Source organism: Ananas comosus, linkage group 1, assembly GCF_001540865.1.
Source record: "Ananas comosus cultivar F153 linkage group 1, ASM154086v1, whole genome shotgun sequence".
NCBI lineage: Eukaryota > Viridiplantae > Streptophyta > Magnoliopsida > Poales > Bromeliaceae > Ananas > Ananas comosus.
The window spans coordinates 7,054,570-7,078,515 of NC_033621.1; the positions used below are offsets into that span (position 1 = coordinate 7,054,570).

At 37.9% G+C, this 23,946-nt stretch overlaps 1 protein-coding gene and 2 long non-coding RNA genes across 4 annotated transcripts; all 3 read right to left on the reverse strand.

Annotated features, from left to right (window-relative positions):
- LOC109721713 lies at nucleotides 892–3,347 on the reverse strand. The gene is made up of 3 exons (XR_002219272.1): nucleotides 3,158–3,347; nucleotides 1,203–1,667; nucleotides 892–1,123 (listed from the first exon to the last, which is right to left on the reverse strand). It is a non-coding gene; the product is annotated as an uncharacterized LOC109721713 (long non-coding RNA).
- LOC109708145 (probable pre-mRNA-splicing factor ATP-dependent RNA helicase DEAH9) lies at nucleotides 3,699–6,126 on the reverse strand. The gene is made up of 5 exons (XM_020229769.1): nucleotides 6,041–6,126; nucleotides 5,594–5,684; nucleotides 4,751–4,915; nucleotides 4,049–4,103; nucleotides 3,699–3,961 (listed from the first exon to the last, which is right to left on the reverse strand). The coding sequence occupies exons 2-5, from the start codon at nucleotides 5,651–5,653 to the stop codon at nucleotides 3,948–3,950; spliced, it is 294 nt and encodes a 97-aa protein (XP_020085358.1). The 5' UTR covers nucleotides 5,654–5,684; nucleotides 6,041–6,126; the 3' UTR covers nucleotides 3,699–3,947.
- Nucleotides 6,169–8,224, reverse strand: LOC109708155. Of its 2 annotated transcripts, none has more exons than XR_002215671.1 (3): nucleotides 7,945–8,224; nucleotides 6,538–6,712; nucleotides 6,169–6,460 (listed from the first exon to the last, which is right to left on the reverse strand). It is a non-coding gene; the product is annotated as an uncharacterized LOC109708155 (long non-coding RNA). The 2 variants fall into 2 exon arrangements; XR_002215670.1 differs by having other exon boundaries at nucleotides 6,538–6,833.

Consider the following 23,946-nt stretch of genomic DNA (forward strand, 5'->3'; position numbering starts at 1 on the left):
GCTTGTGAGAAGTGTTGTGTACATAAGTTGCCGAACCCCAAGGACGCAGGTGCTCCAAATTTCGTTTCCTGTCTGTCCATAATTCATAAAGGGTGAAAGGTACTTTCTTAGAAGGTACACAATTAATAATGTAGGCAGTAGTTAACAATGCGTCTCCCCAAAAGGAGATAGGCAAATTTGCTTGTGCCATCATCGACCTAACCATGTCAAGCAAGGTGCGATTTCTTGTCTCCGCTACGCCATTTTGCTGCGGAGTGCTAGAAATTGTCAGCTGTCTGATTATTCCCTTTTCATCACACAATTCCTTGAATTGTTCAGATAGATACTCGCGGCCTCGATCAGTTCTTAAGGTTTTAATTTTCACATCTAACTGATTCTCAATCACATTAATATAACGTCTAAAACAATCCAATGCTTTAGACTTATGGGAGATCAGATAAATATAGCCGAAGCGCATATAGTCATCTATAAATGTGATGAAGTAAAAAACACCATGTCTTGCCCTCACACTCATTGGGCCACAAATGTCGGAATGGATCAATTGTAAAGGAAATTCTGCCCTAGAAGCTTTATTAAATGCTTTTCGGGTCGCTTTTCCCACTAGGCAATGTTCACATGTGAGCAGGTCGACTTTAGTGAACGAGCTCAATAGCCCGTCTATAACTAATCTAGTTATTCTATCCTACCCAATATGGCCAAGACGTGCATGCTATTTAATTAAAATATTGTGATCATTCTCAACAGAAGATAGCAAGAAAAATGAACCACTATCATTATAATTATAATAAATGTCCAAAATCATAAAACCATTTGAAATAAAACCTCTTCCATAATAAATAGTTCCAAGATGAATCTTAACTACATCATTCTCAAAACAAAAAAGAAAAGCCTAACTGTAGCATAGCAAGAATAGAAAACAAATTCCGCCAAATTTTTGGAGCATAAAGTACATCATGTAAGTACAAAGTTCGACCACCTTGCATTATCAACTTGTATGTGCCAACGCCTAATACATCGACACTGGAATCATTCCCCATGTATACTCTTCTGCTCCCAGCAGGCACACGACGGTACTTGACGAATCCCATCCGATCCCTCGCTACGTGGTCTGTTGCTCCTGAGTCTACAATCCACACAGGGAGAGATTCAACAACAAACGTGTTAGAAGAAACAAAAGAGCGAGAATCGGGATAGAGAGGTACCTTCTTCGGCTTAGTGCAATCACGAGCGAAGTGTCCCAGCTGATTACAATTGAAACATGTCATCTTTAACTTGTCTTTTTTGCCACCTTGTTTGCTTCTCTTTCTTTTACTGTTCTTCGCGTTCTTAGGCGCGGATCCACTACGATTTTGAGGTCCGGTAGTCCTCTTTCGCTTGAACCCAGATGTTCTGCGAAAGTTTGACTCAGCAACATTGGCAGTTAGAGTTTTAACAGCCTTAAGGCGCTTCTCCTCCAACTCCAGATGCCACGCAACATCCTCAAAAATTTTGATATTCTCATTATGTGTCAAATTTACTCGCGTATGTTCCCACGAATTGGGAAGTGAATCATAGCTTGGATTTGCTGCTCATCAGTTAAGGTGTCGCCAACCGACTTTAACTCGCGAATCATGTTTGACATTATTCTCACGTGTTGTTTCATAGTCTGATCGGCACGCTTCTTATAACTGTCAAAATGCATAGTTAGACTGCGCAACCTTGTGTTCGAAATCGCACCAAATTTAGCTTTGACAGCCTCCCACATGTCATACGCAGTCAGATACTGCTCATACTCGCACAAGAGATCATTCTGCATACTGCTCAGCAACGTGATGCGAGCAATGCGATCCTTTTTAAGCCAATTATTATAGGATTCTATATCTCGGCGAGACTGAGCACTGGTGCCGTCTGTGGGTTGGTCCATTTTATTACTCAAGTTTTCTAGAACTTCTTGCTCAGCGAGAACATATTGAATTTTACGGTGCCAAATATCATAATTGTCACCATCCAATTTCTCGCCTTTAATCAAATCTGCAACAACTTGTTTGGATGCCATTTAATCTCACTTTTTGTTCACACAATGCACAGAAAAAGATATTTTAAGATTAGCACACGATACATGTATTCAATTTTGCCGCATCTCTAATTAAATAAATTAAAAATTAGATTATAGATGCGTAAAGAAAAATTTCGCTATGCTCATAATCACATCACATACCATATGTCAAAATTTTTAAATTATTTAATTAAATTGCACAAAATATTTGGGAGTGAAAGCATATAATTTACTCTACCAAAATAAAAATTCCCACTAGACAAGGCATGCATATAAATTTATATTATGCCAAAAGAATTTATCGATACATCATAAAAAATATTATAATATTTTAAATGCATGCTAATATGTCACAAAAAAAAACATAGGAATCTGCATAATAATTAATTTATTTTATTATTAAAAAAATTTGGTGTAGAAAAAGGAAAAAAAAATTTCTTCAGGCCCGTGTGGGCTGCGGTGGACCCGCTCGCGGCTCGGCCTGCACGGGCTGGGCTGCGCACGGCTTGCTGGCCCGCGCTGTACGCGGGGCCCGCTCACGGCCAGCGCGTGGCCCGTAGGGCCCACGTGCACTGCGCGTGGGTTGCTCGCGGCCGACCCCTGCATGGGGCCCGCGCGCCCGCGTCGCCCTTGCTGCCCGCGCGCCTGTGCGCCGCGAACGTGGGCCGCGCGGAACAGTTTTTTTTTTTTTAATAGATAGATAAATTTTAAAAAATCATATCTCGAGATTTAGAACTCCAAATTTTGCATGAAATATATCAATATAAAATTTGTGAGGAGCTCTTCCAAATCATGCAAGTTTTATATTGGGAAATGCATCACAAACCAAATAAGCCACCCTCAAAGTTTCGATTTAGGGTTTCGTTTTTCTTATAAAATACAAAATCAAATTAAATCAAACTTTGTAGATTTAATCTACAACGTAGGCGCTTTATGTTGTGAGAAAATCAAGCAAAGATATCCACTTTTGAAAAATCTGCCATTAACACCCACAAACATGCAAGAAAAAATCTAAACAATGATTAATTTAAATCTAGACATGCAAAAATAATTTATGACACGAAATCAACCTAATAAGGCTCTGATACCAACGTAGAACGCAGCGAAAGTATTCAATCGTACCTTTTTGCGGAAGTGATTCGCGCTAGAACGCGACGAGCCCGGATCATAGAGGCTGATCACGTATCCTCGGATCGTCCTTGAAAATCTTCTATCGCTCCAAACTTGCGGTGGATTGTACTACAAAAGAGCACCATCTCCAATCCACCGTTCAAGACCCTCTAGAATAATAGGTTAATGGAGGATGTGGTTTCTACGTTCACTACAACAAAAACGGGATATAGCGACACTTTTAAATGTCGGTATATGTCAAAAAAAGTGCTGCTGGATAAATTACCGACACTTTTAAAAAGTGTTGCTATATGTGGCGTCGCTAGGTATATAGTGACACTTTTTAAGAGTGTCGATATAACCTAAAAAGAGTGCTACTAATATACTGACACTTATTTAAGCTTTTAGCAGCACATAAAAGTGATGCAAAATAATATTCTAGCAACACTTTTTTTAATTTCAGCGACACTTTATAACTGTCCCATTTTCTTTAAATATCCAAATTTTTTTTGATGCATCACACTTTTTAAAATATAATACCACTCCACGATGATTATCATTAAGCATACCTTTAATTTTATTCGCCTTGATTTGCATTAACAAAAAAAGCATATAAAAGAAGTTTTATAGTTACACTAATTAATACCAAAATATCTCAAGGTATTATCCATATATCTTTAAACGAGTATTTAGTCACTAAATCACAATACCAATAATTTCTAGTTTTTCAACCCAAGAGAAGGAGAAATGAAAACAAAAGCTAATAATATCATATCAGATCCAGTCGTAGTGAGCTCGGCAATTAAGATGTTGAACCTACAAATTAAACAATACTAAAGTTAATAAAAGATTAGTCAAATAATCTTTTAATATGAAAACCAATTAATATAAGTTTAATTTTACCTGAAGGGCAATGAGGTTGTGGATGAATATTACGAGCGCTAGATGCGTCTGAAACCTAAACAAATAAATTTTTTAGTATTAGATAATCATTTCAATATCCTACATTTTATAGTTCAAAAGAACAAAAGAGATTAACCCTGGTGTATAAGTACATCTCATACATCGCACTGTCAAAATCGTAAGATAGAGGCCTTAAAATCAGAAATTGAGAATCCAAAATTTGCATTGCCAACTGTTCTGAAGTTCAGTGCTTCAAACTGTAACTCACAAATGAACTTGCTTAAATTAAACTTAGCTGAGTGTTCAATGACAAACAGTGCAACTTACCCAAAATGAAGCATCTTTCATAGAAAGGTTTCTATGAAACAGTAAATTAGGAGCCATGGATGCATATTAGACCTACATTAACAAGCATAGTTTAGAAAAACAGAGGATGATGAATAAACTTGCAAGGAACAAACAGATGGTTTGAAACAAAACAACTAAGGCATCTAAGAAAGATTCTGGACAGAAATACAATTCTGTGCAAAACTGGTTAAATAAAGAGAAAGATATATCCCACCTTCAGAAGATATATAAGGAGGCTTTTATAAAGATTTGAATTCACATAGATTTTGACTCAAGAGTTCAGTTAGGTAGTGTATCCAAATTAAACAACATAAAAGGCAAAAACAAAAGTATAGGAATATAGTGAGGACATACTAATGGAATCTCCGCAACTTGAAAGCCGGTGGGTGACGTAAGTTTTGCATCTTCATCGATAATACCAAGAGAGTACAGAACTTCAAGAGCTCGTACCATCGCCTCTGGTGATGGAGAAGCTATCCAATCAAAACCTAATATATTATCTATACCTAAGGCCTTTAGCTGTGGAATCAAAACCTTGTATTAGAGAGAGTAGCCAAATGACAAACAAAAAAAGTGATAGCAAAATGAAATTTATGTATTTCTATATTTCTGTATTTTCTCATCAATAGCATGCAACACAACTTGTCAGAAATAATAAACTACCAGTACTTGATGTCTTTGTCCATACTTTTGCCCAAGATAACATCTAAATAAACATGTCATCGTTGTTTCCACGTACACACAGCAGAATTTGCTCTTCTATATAGAGGGAGAAAACCAACAAGGATCTTCTGCAATCCATTAATTAGTGTAATACCTAAATGGACTTTTAGTACCTTGAATACTTGATACATAAACAATATTGAACAACTTCCCAATTGATTAGAAACTAAAGTGTCATGCAGTAAAGTTGAACCTTTGCCTTTTTACATTTCCTCAAGTTGCACGTGCAATGGACAAATTGTGCAATGGATGCACAGATGCACAATCAAGTGGACATGCTATGAAATGAGTCAATAAGATCCTTTACATGTCTGAAAAGAAATAAATCAAATTCATAAGATATTTACTGCATTACAAACTATCGTACTATTCCTATATGCAAAACTACAGCCCAAATGAAGCAAGTCAGCTGTTCAAGTGCAGAAAATTAGTAGAACAAATATAATATAACAAGCTACACCAATTTGGACATACTTGTATTATGCACGAGACGACGTTTGATCGTTGCATCTCTGGGATTCCTTCTGGAGACATTTCCTTGAGGTAATATTCTTCTGTGTAGAGCCTAACGGATATACAAACAAGATAATGAATGTTAAAGGAAGAAATCGAAACAGGTTAAAACACCAAACTTCCAAGGAAGCTCATAAAGGCTATCCATCCAATAGCTAAACAAGCTGATTTCCAGGAGGAGGAAGAATTATTCATAAAATATACAACTGATATTTCATGAAAATATCGAGCATGCTATTTGCAGTCCTCACCAAGCTTTATGCATTGATAGGAAACAAAGAGAAATTATATGAATAAATAAAGCAAAGTTCTTAGAAGCTAAATCAAACTACAGTAGCAAATGAAAAAGACTAGATTGAATTCAATAATTACTGTGCTAGCTAAAAATTTTCAATGCGAGAGGTATACCTATAACACTTCCCAGGTTGTACTCTTCCAGCTCTCCCAGCCCTTTGCTGTGCAAGAGCCTTTGATATTGGTACCACCACCAGATTTTCGATATCAAAATCTGACAAAATAATTTACTGTTGAATCAATTGTAACTGAGTTATGTATATAAGGAATAAAAGATTAGAATTAAGCATCTAGCAAAAGAGTAGCTAATAAAACTGCCAAGAGCCTTAGAATCTAGGCATTAATACAACATAGATGCGGACCAGTATCAACTTTACAACTGAAGTACCATATGCAACAATGCCAAAATGGGACATTTACTAATACTCCTATAAATGCAATAAGTAATCATGTAAGCAATAAGAAAGTACGCTTCAGTACCAGATTATAAAAGCGCTGCTTTGAGAACCCACTATCAACGACGTACACTACTCCCTGCAAAAGTTTGAAAGCTTAAGGTAAAAGCTACCATTGTAGACATGAGCATCCGATCATAAATGCATAAAAATTACCTCCAAAGTCAATGATGTCTCAGCAATATTTGTTGATATCACAACTTTCCTCTTTCCCTTAGGGGTGGGAGTAAAAATGAGGGTGCTCTTGTGGAGGAGATGAACTTGTGGACTAATCCTTTCTACCGAATTTCAGGTCAATTGACTCAAAATTGATGTAGTTCTGCTCCTTGAGCTGAAATTGAGTGTTTAGATGGATTTTAGTTATTCTTCGTTGTTCGATTCTTGTAGCTAAGCGTTGATTGTATCTTGGTCAACTTCTTCTTGCTTTTCCTATGGACATCGTGTTCCCCTAGCTGGTTGAGAAGGTAATTTGGGTTAATTTTATCAAATCATAAGTTCATCTGGTTTACATATGTGGTTGAATTTCGGTCCTAGTAATGTGGCCCAGAGCTGTAACAATTTACAAGTATTGTGGCTCATTTGTTCATCCAGAAATGGGGTTTTGTCGCCTTTTTCATTCACTAATATATGACTGAGTTTGTTATTAATTAGGTTTGTTTTCTCTCTCTTATTTTTTTTTGTTCTCTCTCTCTACACGTCTCTCCCTCAGTCATTCTCCCTACCCTTTCTTTGCCCTAGTAGTGGTGTCGATTAATGGTTATATGCGATCAAAAACAATCAAAACCATACACTCGATGGTTCAGCTACTCCCAGGCTGGATAACATCCTACAATACAATTACTTATCCTAGGCCAACTCTAATCATCTTCCACTTTACATTACAAATCCAATGGTACATTAATTATTCATCACTCATAAGAAACGAACAAAATAACTCTGCATCAATATTTGTCATGTCCTTATCGTCAAAAGTGAAAAAGAAAACTAATATTTATCATATTCTCGACCCCACTTGCTATCTCCTTGGATAACCTAAGAAGGAAGAGAGAATACGTAGAGAAGAAGAGAATAACTCAAAATGTGCCAGGAACTAGAAAGTACTAATAAAATCCATTACCACATATACTATTTGTAACACAGAAAGCATCACTCGGGGGGCGTTTGGTTCGCACTATCCTACCCGGATTAACAACATCCTAGAGTAATCTTTTCAGATTAATGCATTTCATTCATTCAGCATGCAAGCCGATCAGTAACATAGGATTACTAATACCACAGGATCATCAGAACGTAGTGATTGTAAAACAGAACACCACATTGTAGTTATTAGGGCATGCTTCTATGCAATCTAATGCAGGAAACATCATAAGATGTCAAAAGAAAAGGTGGTGATTAAAAAACAGAACATTGCATTGTAGTTAGCACTTAGCAGGGGCATGCTTCTGCATCACGAAATCTAGAAAACATGTACTTTCAAATTTCCACACAAGCAAAACATGTACTTCTACGCAATTAACAAGGGCTTTTACAGCAAAGATCCAAAGTACGACCCTAAATCCATACCATCACCTTCTTCTCCGTCTACCCCTTCCATGCCTACGACACCGCCGCGATCACAACCAGGTCGCCGGACTCCTGCTTCCCCACCACCATCGCGCCTCGACATTGGCGCTTACTCCTCTGGCGACGGTCCTCGCGAGATCCTCGCGGCCGAACTCCGGCCGCCGAAACCCTAGCTCATTGGTTGCCGCCGCGGAGGAGGAGGAGAGCGAGGGGGTTTGAGCGAAGGGAGAAGAGGATGCGAGGGGGTTGGAGCAGGGAGATCAGATTTTTTTGTATTTGGGCTGGGCTTTCTAGTCGAAGAGAGCAGGGGCCTTGCTAGGTTTTTTTAATAATTTAGAAGTTTTTCAACTTTGTTTTGGGTAATTGGGCTGAGTGGGGTTGGGTGGGATGGGCCAAGCAAGGTGACATTTTTTGGGCTTTAGTACATTTGTTTTTTAAAATAAAAACTATACATAAATGGGACACTTAAACTAAAGTGTCCCAAGAAAGTGTCCCTGTAACTTAGTTTTGTTGTAGTGGTTTCTCTTTTTTGTTTTCTTATTATTTTTATGTGAGATCGCCCGCATATTTATAAGGGATTCCAAAATCCTAATAGGTGCGTAAGAGATAAGGCCAAATCGGTTATTAATTGTTATCCTAATATGATTAGAATTTATCTCTAATTAGCTTTCCAATTTAAAAGCGAGATTAATTCTAATCAATTAGACAACATAATAACTGTCGGATTGAGCCCGATTATGGGGCGCACCCGATTCGATTTAACCGAATGCCAATAGATCACAATTCACAAATGAACATAGAGACATTGTTTTATAAGAAGGGAGCCTTTTGGGGAATAAAGTCCCCACAGAAGCAAAAGTTTTAGTATTTATTTATAAGACGCGAGCATTTAGCCATATAATATGATTACAAGACTTTAAGATTCCAAATATTTAGATAAATAATTTGTAAAATAAATGTTCCTTTACTATTACTTGCGCTTTCAGATCAAAGACAGGATAAAATGACTAACGAAGAACTCTGGCTAGTCATAGAGATGACTCAACTGATTTAACTATTCAACTTATCGGAGCCGATTCAGATAGTTGAAGTTCAATTTTGTATCAAAACATCTTGGAACTGAACAGCCTTCGGGGCATTACCCATATTAACCCGGGCCGAATCGGGATGAAGGTCGGCCCGGCCGCACCGGGTCGGCCTAGAATTTGCGGGCCCTAGACCCAGCACGGCCCCCATCCCGAGCACCACGGGCAGGGCCTTGACGAGCCGAACCCATGCTAGCCCTCTATTTGTTTACTATTTTTTATTGGGCTTTTTTTGCAAATAGCCCCCTGATAAATTTTTTTTTTAAAATTAGCCCTGTCAAAAATTTATTTGCTAAAGTGGCCCTACCCTTGCCACGCAAGCGCCACGTCAGCGCCACGCGGGCGGGGCAAGAGTTTAAGTTGAACACGGTGAACCATTCACTGTGTTCAAACACGGTGAATGGTTCACCGTGTCCAATACAAATATCCCCACTTAACCAAAAAATGGCTAAGTCGAGTTAGTTGTATTGGATACGGTGAACTATTCACCGTGTCCAATACTAATACAGCCTTAGCCAGAAAATGGCTAAGTCCTAGATAGTTGTATTGGACACGGTGAATGATTTACCGTGTCCAATACAACTATCTCGACTTAGCCATTTTTTGACTAAGTGGGGATATTTGTATTGGACACGGTGAATCATTCACCGTGTTTAAACACGGTGAATGGTTCACCGTGTTCAACTTAAACACCTGGCCCCAACCTCGTCCGCGTGGCGCTGACGTGGCGCTTGCATGACAGGGGCAGGGCCATTTTTGCAAATAAATTTTTGACAGGGCCAATTTTAAAATAAAATTTTGTCAGGAGGCTATTTGCAAAAAAAGCCCTTTTTTATTTTTTATGTTTCAATATTTTATAAAATTAAAACACTAAAGTACCCTCCAACAGTCAGATTTTCCCTCAATATTAGAAGGAGCAAGAGTTTAAGTTGAACACGTTGAACCATTCACTGTGTTCAAACACGGTGAATGGTTCACCGTGTCCAATACAAATTTCCCCACTTACCAAAAATGGCTAAGTCGAGTTAGTTGTATTGGACACGGTGAACCATTCACCGTGTCCAATACTAATACAGCTTTAGCCAAAAAATGGCTAAGTCCTAGGTAGTTGTATTGGACACGGTGAATGATTTACCGTGTCCAATACAACTATCTCGACTTGGCCAGTTTTTGACTAAGTGGGGATATTTGTATTGGACACGGTGAACCATTCACCGTGTTTGAACACGGTGAATGGTTCATCGTGTTCAACTTAAACATCTGGCCCCAACCTCGCCCGCGTGGCGCTGACGTGGCGCTTGCGTGGCAGGGGCAGGACCATTTTTGTAAATAAATTTTTGATAGGGCTAATTTTAAAATAAAATTTTGTCAGGAGGCTATTTGCAAAAAAAGCCCTTTTTTATTTTTTATGTTTCAATATTTTATAAAATTAAAAAACTAAAGTACCCTCCAACAGTAAGATTTTTCCTCAATATTAGAAGGATATTTTAGTCAAAAGATTGAAATTCAAAATATTTTTTCATTTTTTTCACGAGGGAACATTTTTTTTTGAGACCTAGGCTCCCTTGCCCTTTTTTGGGAGCCGGTACCCCAGTTCCCGAGAAGCGTGGTGCCGAAGGCCCACTACCCTCTTAATATTTTCTTTTTTTTTTTTAACTTTTAAATTTTTAAGTTTTTCAATATTAGATTATTAATATTATAAAAATATCTGTTTAATTATTTTTAAAAATGTTACCAGGCCATGGCAGGCCACGAGCCGGCCCATTCCTCATGTACGGACCTTTCGGGGCTGGCTAATCCTTTACGGAGAACATTTAAAAAAAAAAAAGAAAAATCCTTTACTGAAGGAATGTTCGAAAGCTGTACAATACTATGGCTTCGTTTGAGATTACGGAAAAATTACGTTACGTGTGTGAGAAAGTACGTTAGAAAAATATCCTGTTTGTTTCCGTACGTCATATTGCATTCCGCATATTGAAATGAGTCTGTTACGATATATTTTCTGCTTCCGTACGTAATATTGAGTTCCGCATATTGTAATGAGTCGGTTATGATATATTTTCTGCGGTCCCACCGGAGAACGCAGAAATATATCTCTATATGCTTTTTTAACAGATTAATCATAATTGTTCGTTCTTATTTGAAAATTTTTTAATTACTTAATTATAGTAGGAAATATAGGAAATATTTTTTTATTCTTTTTTAAATTCCGTTTGTCAAAATTTCGGTACGCTTTTATATATACTAGTTGAGTGTACATGCAAATGCACGTAACAATTATTTTAATTTAGAGTTTGCAATAAAAATTATAATTTATAAATTTATATATTATATTTTATTAGAAAATATATGTAATATTTTATAAAATATGTAAAATAAATGTAAAGAATGTTATTTTTTAACAAATTGATCATAATCATTCTTTTTTATTTAAAATATTTTTTAAAATATTACATATATTTTCTAATAAAATATAATATATAAATTTATAAATTATAATTTTTATTGCAAACTCTAAATTAAAATAATTGTTACGTGCATTTGCATGTACACTCAACTAGTATATATAAAAGCGTACCGAAATTTTGACAAACGGAATTTAAAAAAGAATAAAAAAATATTTCCTATATTTCCTACTATAATTAAGTAATTAAANTATTTTTTATTTTTTTTAGTCTGTCATTTCTATATTTTTAATAAATTGATCATAACTGTTTATTCTTATTTGAGATTTTTTTAATAAATTAATAATACTCGTTTGTAGGTAACATAGGGAATATTATTTTATTCCTTTTTAGATTCCGTCTGTCATGGTCAGAATTCCTATACGCTTCATAACAATTTGTAGGGAATAGATTTTTATATATAGTAGAGATTTAGGGCGTGTTTGGTTCGAAGTCGGAGTTGGAATCGCAATCGGAATCAAAATAAGCTGGAATCGGAATCGGAATGGCTCATTACCTAATTCCATTTGGTTCATCATCCGAATCGGAATCGGAATAAATCATTCCTATTATTAGTGTTTGGTTCAGGTGGATATAAATAAAAAACGTAATCAAATTAATATACGAACATTATCTTTATAATATATTAATTTAAATTCAAATTAAATATTAAATATTAAAAATTTACATCAAAATTTTTAAATAATATCAAATTTTTAAATCTATTTTTTTAAAATAAATTAATCTTTGAAGTTGAGTGGATAATTCAAAATATGAAACTAAAATTTTATTTATTCAAATTCAAATTTAAAATTACAATTTAAATTTTAATTTGAATCCATAAATTTAATTTAAGTTTGAAATAAAATTTGAATAAACTTCATATAAATTAAAATTTAATTTAAATTCAAATTCATAAGTTAGATTCAAAATACTTGATTAAATTTTAATTTTTAATTTAAGTTCAAATTAAAATTTAAAATTATATATTTAATTTTTAAAATTTAACTTATATTTTAATTTAAAAAGTTGAAAAAATAAATTTAATCCGAATAAATATCCATTCCGTCCGGATTCAACTTTCAATCCGGCCTCCTAGGCCGGATTGAAAAAAGGGGTGATTGAGGCAATTCCCATTCCACTCGGGAATCGGAATCGAGGAATCGGGGAATCGGAATGGACGTCCGCGTCCAACACCCACAAACGGATTCACATTCCGATCCGATTCCATGGTGAAAAAGAGGCGAACCAACACGCCCTTGAATTAGATTGATCATAAACGTTTTTTTTATTTAAAATATTTTAACAAATTAATCACTAATTTAGTCATAGAATATTATTTTTATTTCTTTTGGATATAGATAGAGATTAATAGATTGATCATGACCATTCGTTTTATTTGAGATACATTTAAACATAATTAATTAATAGCCATTTGTAAGGAATATTATTTTAATTCACTTGTTTGGATTCCTCTGTCATTATCGGAATTCTTATACGCTTTTATATATACTATTGAGTAGTACGTTGCAAATACACGTAATTAATTATTATATATTTATTTAAAAATTTATAATTTAATTCATATGTTTATTTTATATAGAAAATATTTAAATTTTATATTTTTTTTTTTCTATACCTCGTTTTTTATTTAATGATTTTTTGAATTAATCGTGATCAACCCTGTTCTAAAAAAATATAGGAATATCTTTTATTTTTTTTTTAGATTTCTTTAATAGATAGATAAGACTGTATTTTTACTAGATTTAATCATAACTGTTTGTTTTTATTTGAATATTTTTGTATGTAATCATCCGTTCTTATCGTTTCCTTTTTGGATTTCTTTAGTAGATAGATAAGAATACTATTTTTTTTAAAAATTAATCATAAACAATTCGTTTTATTTGAAATTTTTTTTAATTAAGTGATCATACACTTCGTAGAAATATAGAAAATATTTCTTTTAACTTTTTTCGATCCGTCTGGTCATTTCAGAATTCCTATACGCTTTATATATAGTATAGATATAGATATAGAGTATAGAATAATATATAATATTAGTCATTATATATTAATAATAATTAAATATTAATAAAAGAATATAGCATTAAAATTTATGTAGCTGCTGTGGTGAATAATTAAGCTGATAAAGAGCAATGGTAGCTAATTCTCAGCTATTTATATTTTATAATGTAACGCTAATTAGGGCCTCGTTATTGCTTCTCCTTACTGGTTGTGTATTACTTTGGATAGCGACATGGAAGAATTTTTTTTATAAATAGGCTTCCGAATTTTCATTACAAAAATTAGGCCTCCTTAAAGAATTTCTTGTAAAATAGCTTCAAATAGGCCAGGTCAGGCGGGGGTTTGGATTAATGCATATATGGCGGTAAGACATGTTCACCGCCTTCATATAGCGGTGCCATTCACGCATTACTGATAGCGGGAAAAAAAAAAAAAAAAAAAAAAAAAAAAAAAAAAAAAAAAAAAATCATTCACCGATTTGTGGGGTTTCAGGACGCCCCGTAGTAAATCAAAGATGCGGTAATAGTTTACCGCATTCATAATGCGGGGAGGGGCTTTAATTTTTTTTTATTACGCATTTAAAACGGAGGAATGGTTCACTGCTTTTAAATGCGGTAAATGGATTACCGCTTATATATGCGGTGAACCATTCCACGACATTTGGTCCATAATCCCTAACTCCGTCCGAACCCTTTTCTTCTTCCCTGACTGGCCCCAGCCGAGCTCTCTCTGTCTCCCAACTGTCTCCTTCACTCTCACTCAACTCCTCTTTGCCCCCTCACTCCGACCACTGACTCCGACGCCGACGCCGACACCGACGCGCCGTCGCGCACGTCGCTGGCCGCTGCCGCCGCGCCGCCGCCGCCGCGGCCCCACCTTGCTACTGCCGTGCCTCTCTCTTAAGCAATTCCTTCTACATGTTCCATTAGGTCTAGGTTCTTGACATTGTTTCCATTAGGTTAGTTACTTTGACATTGTTCCATCTAGGTTAGTCTACATTGTTTCTCCTAAGTAGGAGTTGATTCCTCAACTTTTCTCAATTTGACATTGATTCCTAACTTTGACATTGAAAAGTTGTAGTTTTTTGACATTGTTCCATTAGGTTAGTTCTACATGCTTCATTAGGTTAGTTTTTAATGTTTAAATTTTATCAGATTTAGAAACACTTAATTTGTTTGTTATTAACTATTTAATTAACTTAAGTTGTGTTTATTTAAAAATAATTAAACTTATTTAAATTTGATAATATTTTAATAAATTAGATAAATCTTAATTGTTTTTAAAAATATACTGATAAAATCCCTAAACCTAAACCCTTAGAAAAAAGGAAAGAGGAAACGCTACTTGTATACCAACTTCTATATAAAATTTTGGGTCCATCTCATCCGAGGTGTAGTAGAATTAGTAAATTTGCACTTTTCTCAAATATTGGTATTGATTATGTTTTGTTTACAAATTTTATTATTTTTTTTAAGTTTCAAGATGGCGCATAGTATAATATTGGCTGATTGTGTTGTTATTGGAATGGGAGAAATATTGGCGCCGATAAAACAATCAAAGTCAGTTGGCGGTCAAAAGAAATTAAGTGGTATTCCAGTGATATTACAATTTACATGAATTCGAGCAGAAAAATGTATAGATTAACCGATACTCGGAGAAATGAGTACGGTATTATCCAAGACCGATATTTCGACCGGAATGAATCAATTCGATGTGGTTGAGTTACGCGAGACTCGCTGTGGTGGTTGCGATGGCATTGGTCGGGAACCCTTCGTGTGTTGTTAATTTTCGTTGAAAAGCAGATGAATTTTTATCTCAGAGTATTATTCTAGGAATGTTAAATTTGTTGAATTAATGTGGATATATTAGTCCCTGCCCGAGAGAGAAGCTTTTCGTGCTGATATGGAGGAGGAGCAATGGCACCTAGGTTAGTTATTGCAATAATGAATTTTGTGATAATATAATTTAATATAAAAATATTTATATTACCTTCTTCCACTTCACTATGTAGGGAGTACGAATTTCAAATATAGTTGTTGGTGATCCTCCTCCCACCTCCCCAGTAACTATTACATGCCACGGCTTTTAGTTTCTCATGCCCCCACTGGTGTATGAGAGCAAGGCGTCTCATGTGAAGAAGGGTTTAGATACGCTAGAATTAATATAATCATTTACTTTTTATTTAGTTAGAAAGTGATTAACTTACGAAATAATTGCAGATTTTATACTCTCATGATGTCCTGTGGACACCCCAATGTCCCCAAACAAAATCGGGATGGGAATAGGGTTGTCATTGGGGTTTATAAGAGAATTAAAGATACATTAGTAATAATAACTGGGATTTAAGCATTTTGGGCTGTGGTTGGGCCCAAGAGTTATTATTGCTATGGGCTGGGTCAGTTACATTTTTGGTAATCAGAGCCGGTTCACCAGCATGGACATGTGGGGGTGAGTTCGGCTGAGCAGGGTCTGTTTTTTGATGACGGCTAGCGAGACGGTCTCACAGTCGCCTGGTGAATCTTGGGCTGTGTGTGGTGATTGACTGACGGAGACGTCAGGGCCTTAGGGGGTAGTCTGTGCACCCCAAAGGCCCACACATCGGATGGGGAATAGGGTTGTCATTGGGGTTTATAAGGAATTGAACACTGAATGATAACTGGAGCTTAAGCATTTTGGGCTGTTGGCTGGGGCCCACGAGTTATTTGTTGCTAGTGGGCCATATGTGTCTACAGTCTGATGAATTTGGAATCGTATCACTGGGAACAAAAATGATCGGTATAGGAAAGATGGGCGGAAAGGCTGCAACGAACCGTACCTGAAGACGGTTACGGTACTTATCTGAGGGTGTGAACATGAACCTTCCCAAATTTGGCCGTAAATGGAGAATATTTGTGGCGAAGGTCATCACGTCATAATGGAGATCATGCATGGAGGACTGGGGGTCTCGGCAGTATCTATATACTGAAGGGTGGGATTGATCAATTGTCAATAATGAAATATGTTGATGATCCAGAATGAAGGTGCAGAGATTCATCGATACATCCGAGCACCTTTGTGGAAGATGACGATTGGATTGGGACTAAGTATGGTGTCGATAATGGTGAATGTTAGCGGTCCGCAGATTGAACAGCCCCCTCCTACCATTGATGACTTATGGGTTGGTCGGGTATTTCGTGATAAAGCAAGTTTATTGCACACTGTTGGGGAATGGCATATTGCTCACAACGTGCAAATGAAAGTAATAAAGTCGACGACAAAGGCGTATACGGTTAAATGCATGGTAGATTCATGTCCTTGGAGATTACATGCATCGGTACCAAAGGATGTGAGTTATTTTAGAGTTAAAACATACACCAGGCAACATACATGTTTAGTGCCGGTGCTTAACACTGCACATCGAAACTGTACTTCATCTCTTATATGTCGACATATTCTCCCAATCATTGAGGGTAAATCTTACTTTGACACCGGCGGAAATTAAAGAAAAGGTGCGTAATGAATTGCATGTAGACATACCTTATTCGAAAACGTGGCAGGCTAGAAGTAAAGCACTACAGATCATTTATGGTGGTTGGAAGGTGTCACGCCCTGGGACCGATACCAATTTGGGCAGGCCCGAGAACGTCAAACAGACGCCGAACGGACAGGGTTTCCCCTATCCGCCCAAGGCTCATCACCTGTACATTTTCAAACAAGAAGTGCACTAGCGGAAACATACACAAACGGCTTACACGAGGGTAAGCAATAGCCATGAGTGAAAGAAAAGAAACTAACATTCAATTTGTACTATGATTCGATTTAGATCATATACATTATATCCAACTTGTACATTCATGATTCCTTACCTTTCATTACATCGCTTGCATCACCTCTTTTTACATCACATATGCTCAAGATAAACTTTACATTCTTTTTCTCTACTTTAAACATCTTCAAGTACAAAAGATAAAGTAAGGAAACGTTACTATAAAATGTAAACCCAACTCTGGTGGCCTCTGACTAAGGTGCGATTTCTTTACCACGGTCGCTCGTCGGCTCGCTCGGTCCCGGCTCTGTGGAATAGTGGGGTGAGAACTACAACAAAGTTCCCAGTAGGTTCAGCCCCAACATCACCGACTTTCCCACTAGGACTAACTCAGGCATAATAGAAAGGATAAGCTGAATATAGTAACCAATCTATATCATGATGCTAATATGCCTGAACAATAAAGAAAGAAGTATGCTCAACATAAAACTCATGCAGATTATGCAGGTTCTTTATTCTTTACTCTTTGTTCTTTAACTTTGTTCTTTGTTCTTAGTTCTTTAATCTCACGGCTAACCCGAGGGTTTCGCCACATTAACTTGCTTCACATTAAGTCCATCATCACGGGCCCTCAACTTCCTCCGGCTAAGACCATCCTCGGGTTTACTCCAACCCGTGATGTAAAAACTCCGGAGCGCATCGCCAGAGGGGGAGCGACCTCCCTCGAGCACGGAACTCATAGCAAGTATGATCGAATCCTTAACTCTAAGGATTATAAGTTCAATCATGTCATTACACTAACTCTAGTGTTCTTTGCATCACTTTATGTTGCTACTCTAGCAATCATGGTTCTTTACATTTCTTTACCTTTGGCTATCTCTAACAATTAGGTTCTTTACTCTTTGCGTATTCTTTATGCCCCACATTACATTTACTTTAGTCATTGTCATTACTTTGTACATCACATTGATTCTTTGCCTCACACTAACTCCAGTGTCACTTTACTTTACATTATCGAATGCCACTCGATCTAGGTCTCATTGTGTCACTCTATTCTTTTGCCTCACTTTGGTGTTCACATTTTATCTCATGCATACATAGGGTCAAACATTTATAGGAGTTCTCAAGCATCTCATTAAGCACATTGTACTCACAATATGCAACATCACATTACTCTCATCACATTTACCCTACAATGCATGCAATAATGTATATAACATATGCTCAATCGAATGACACATTAAGCATAGAAGGAAGTTCAACGAGTTTGGATAGCACCACCCACCTCGTAGGTTCTCAAAGGTGCTCCGACGATTTTCTTGGGATTTTTAGACTCCTCGTTTTTCGCCTGCGGCAAAACGAAGCCAACTTAAGCCATTTTGCCCATAACTTTTTATAGACTTTTTGTAACGTTATTCCGAGTGCACCAACGCGTCCCCCAATTAGGTTTCTAGAGGGTCAATTTCACTTTGGAACCCTCGCAAGCAAAAGCCCCAATTTGGGTACCCTAGCTCCATAGCATATATCAAACCTAGGGTTTGATCTCATTGAGAAGCAAAAGAAGCTTCATTCTACTCTAGGAAGTCCATTAAAACCATCCTTAGACAAATCAAAATCCTATTTTGGATTCTACCATGAGAGGGGTTGAAGCTCACCTTCAAGCTCCACCTCTTGCACTCGTGCCATGGTCTTGATCCCAAATGAAGCAAAAGAAAAGCTTCAAAGACTCAAAAGGTTTCGTTAAAACCATTCTAAGCTTAATCCAAACCCTAGTTTGGGATTTATCATGAGAAGGGGCAAAGCTTACCTCTAAGCTTGCTCATTTTCCAAGCTAGAGAAGGAGAGGAGGGGTCTTCTTCACCTCCTTGCCTTCTTTTACACCTTTTTCCTCTCTTTCTTCTTCCTCTTCTTCTCTTTCCTTCCTTTCCTTTCTTCTCTTCTTAGGCTTCTAGAGAGAGAAGGAGAGATGAGAGTGTGAGAGGGAGTGAAATGAGAGAAATATCTCAGTGAAATGAGAGAAATATCTCATTTTTTCCCTTACTATACTCTATGGGTTGCTAAATTGCTGTTAAACCCCTTAACTTTCACTTTATTACACTACCCGAACTGGGCAGATTTCGCAGCGAGGGACCGGTCTCCCCGACTAGGGACCGGTTCCCGAGAGCTCTCCACGCGGGCAGTAGGGCGCACACGCGACGCAATCGGTCTCTCAATGGGGGACCGGTCTCTCGGGGACCGGTCTCTCCCCACTGGGACCGGTTCCCGAGAGCTGGTTTTCTGGGACTTAGCCGCTTTTCGGCCTTTCTCATTTCTCACGCGTTCGGGGGCCGGTCTCTCCCATCAGGGACCGGTCCCCGAGAGCTCAAAAACTGCAGTTTGCAGATTTTTGATTCTCTAGCTCTCGAAAACCTCCCATAACGCACTTTTGATTACTTTAACACCTTCGGACTTTCCGAAGTGTACCATCCTCACACTTTGGTCAATTTGACTAAAGTTCGATATTTATTCTCCGAATTCTCGGTATATTACAGAAGGAGTCATACACCGATCTTGGTCGCTTCCTATCTATACTACAGCACGTGAATCCCGGGACTCAATGGTGTCTTGATCTTAAAATCCTACCAAATGGCGTTAGGCAGTTTGGACGAGTATTTTGGGCATTCGGGCCGTCAATTAATGGGTTTTCTTATTGTCGACCATTATTGAGTATTGATGGAACTCATATGTATGGAAAGTATCAAGGGCATGCGTTGATTGCGACGGGTGTAGATGCCAATAAAGGGTTATACCCATTGGCGTTTGCTATTTGTGAGGGAGAAAATACGGCTAGTTGGCATTGGTTTTTACGACATTTAAAGGTCTTAGTGACACGTGATCGATCTATTTGTTTAATTTCAAACCGCTTTTCTGGGTTAAATGAGATTGTTGCGGAGGAGTTTCCGAGAAGCAAGGGACATGCTCACCGTTGGTGCCTCCGCCATATGAAGGCTAACATGAAAAAAGTCGGTTTCAAAAATAAAAATGTGGTCAATAAATTTTATATGGGCATGGGATGTGCTGCAACTGCAAAGAAATATTATGAACATAAGGATCAGTTGAAAGATATGGATCCGACGGCATGGCTTTGGGTACATGAGCTCCAAGGGGAAAGGGAATATTGGGCGAGAGCATTTGATAGAGGACGGCGTTTTGGGACAATGACGACAAATCGGTTGGAGAGTTTAAATAGAGTGCTTAAAGGTGTACGTGGTTTACCTATCACAGCATTTGTGGCCGCTACATTTTATAAGGTGAACCATTATTTTGTTAAGCGTCGTGATAAAGGTGAGACATACTCTACAGTATTGGCACCAAAAAAGGAGGCGTTAATTAAGAGTTGTATGATAATCGCAAGAGGACACCGTGTGGATTGTTTCGGAGTAAACGAGTTTCAAATTACTCCCCAAAATGGACAATTTGAGGTGGTTCTTGACGGGAGAAGCTCGACTTGTTCATGCCATGAGTTTGAGTTCACTAGGTTGCCATGCTCACATCTTCTAGCTGTATGCAGTAATGGTCAAATGAACATTAACTACCATAGTCTGTGTTCTGAATGGTATACATGTGAGAATTACCGTCGTGCTTACTTCCTGCAATTTCACCCTGTCCCAGACAAAAGAAGCTGGCCACGCCCTCAAGGACCACAGCTGGCACCACCACCTATAAGGAGAAAGAAAGGCCGTCCGAGATCAACTTGTATTCGAAATGCCATGGACGAGAAAGAAGGAGTGCGAAGAACTATGTGCACTATTTGTAAACAATAGGGACATTATAGGACTACATGTCCAAATAATCAAGATAGAACAAATGAAGGCGCGAGACGCAGACATTCCACCTACGTCACGGAGAGATGATAGTTACGCTACGTGACGTGGCCATTATAGCTGGACTACGAGTCTTCAGGGAGCCTGTTACAGGACGTGTTTCATTTGATTTGTTGCATACATGTGAGCTTCTTCTTGGGATACAACCAGACGATGTCGTCGCCGGCCAGATCCGCTTGGAGTGGTTGTTTCAGCATTTCCGGCATATTCCTTTGGATGCTCCAGCGGCCATGGTTGCAGCATCTGCACGAGCATACATTTTATTTCAAATTGAATGCAGTTTGTTTCCTAACCCCACTAGATATCGCGTTCACCTCAAGTGGCTACCGCTACTTGAGGATTTTGACTTCTGCGGAGGCCTAGCTTGGGGTGCAGCTACCTTGGCCCATCTCTATCGGGCATTAGGGAATGCCTCTATGAAGGGAAAGGCCGAGTGTTGTGGCTTTGGTACACTTCTACAGGTAAAATCACTATAACTTAGTTCTTTTTACTAATAACTTATAACTTATAACTTAGTTTCTTTTACAAATTTTATAGTTAACTTTTTTTGTTCTTAGATATGGGCATGGGACCATATACATATTGGACGTCCCGATCGAGTTGGAGCTCCACCGGATCTCCATAATTGTCCATTGGGTTGTAGGTATGCTATTTATTTAAAATATAATATAATAAAATAATAAATATTGATATTGTATTGATATATTATAAAATAATTTAATATACTATTAATCACTTCTGCAGGTGGAACATGGGATTGCGATTTCGTGGAAATGTCAGGGCGACTGACATTGAGTTTTATCGCGACGAGCTAGATCAGCAGAGAGAGTCACAAGTACGTATAGATTTCATAAATTAAATACATGTATATACGTTCTAAAATTTTACATTCATTTCTTTTTAATGCACTTGTACAGGTTACATGGATGCCCTATACGGAGGATGTTTTGATCTGTCTTCCTGCATTTTGTCTTGAGGGCTCTGCAATCTGGCGTTTGAGAACTAGTTTGATATGTTTTCATATTGTCGATCTACATTTACTTGATAGAGTTTTGCATCAGTTTGGATTGCTGCAGCATATACCGGAGGCCGTAGAAGCTATACAGAGGATCACCTCGCAGGGTAGATCAGGCGAGGACTGGGCAGCGTTTCATACTCCATATATTCAGCATTGGGCATATCGTCTGGAGCATATTGCGGAGCAGAGTCCTTTCGTCGATCCAGATCCGATACGAGCTAGCTTTGTGTACATGCAGTAGTATTGGGGGATTACACGGAGGTGAATTTCTCGTCCTGTACAGCGGCCTCCACTTACTTTTCTACCGCGTGGGAATGTCGAGCGACGATTGGTAAGATTATTTTTATTTTATAGTTTATTTTAAATATAAGGATATTCATTATATATAAGCATGTATGTTTATACAGGTATATGCTATGCGGCATGCTGTTAGCAATATCGGTCACTTGATGGATGATCCTCCGAAGCCCACTAGATTGATGGATGCTCTAGCACATGTGAGGTGGAATCTCGAGAGTGTGTTAGAGAGCCTTCCGACATTACCCATGACAGGGCATTCGGATGTTTCTTCTCCGACTTTTGGTGCTTACGGTGATATTCCCTCCACCTCCATACCTACATATGATTTCGGTGATATTCCCTCCACCTCCGCGCCTGCATATGATTTCGGTGATATTCCCTCCACCTCGATGCCTGCGTATGATTTTTCATCTACATTCGTCCCAATTCATCCATCTGATGTCCCTTCGACTTCTAATGTCCCTTCAGCATACATCCCTCCATTTGATATTCCATCTACGTCAGAGGTATTATATTTTGATATTTCATTCACATCTATCCATCTTTTTGACGTTCTATCCATGTTGCAGGTTCCTCGCGATGATGTTGTATATCGACGTAGACGACGACGACAGGGTCATATTGAGACGCAGGAAGGGATACTACCATCAGCTGTTGAGCAAGGGATGGAGCCAATTGTCGAGGGCATCGCCATCGAGCATATTGATCAGATGCATGTCATTGAGCCCGTGCAGCCTGAGATGGAGCATGACATACATATTCGAGGACGAAGTCGAGGACGCAGTCGTGGACTGTAAGGACTGAGATTTTGACAGTGTAACTAAACTCTTTGTTGATGATGTTTTTGTGTGTAATTTAATTACAAAAGCACTCATCAAGTTTTGGGAGAAAACGAGCTAGAACGAAGAAGTTACGCGATAAATAGTTTTCACTTAAAGTGAATAGTAACCTGGTTTTTCGGTGAAGCCACGGAGTAGAGTTGGCTTCTGGCGCGTATCGGACTCCGTTCACAGCGATCCAATAGCTCGTTTTGAATGGTTCAGCTATTCTGGAACCATTGGCACTGTCAGATTTTGAGTTTGATGCACGAATTTCGAGAAAATCCAAAAATACATGTTTTATATGTATTTGTGTGCAGTTCCTTCTGTTGGAGAGAGAGAGAGATCGATTTTCGTCGCGAATCCGGGACCGATCTAGATGAAACGAAATTGCAGCTTTGTTGTCTCCGAGGTGCTGATCGCACTGGTGTGATCAGTTCGCAAATCCGACGGACGGATCTCCGGTAATTGCAAAGTTATCGCTGAGAGGTTGATGGTTGATGGTGACAATCGGATTTTTTTGTAAAAATTCCTACATTTTATGTACAGAATAGCGCAAGATCGAATGTAGAGGTACGTGCGAGCAAGATGCATGTGCTGGCAAGGGCTGAGCAATAAATATACAGTGTTGGAGGGGTTTTATGCAAAAGTCCACCTATATATATATATATATATGCTAGCTAGGGTTCATCCGTGGAAACCCT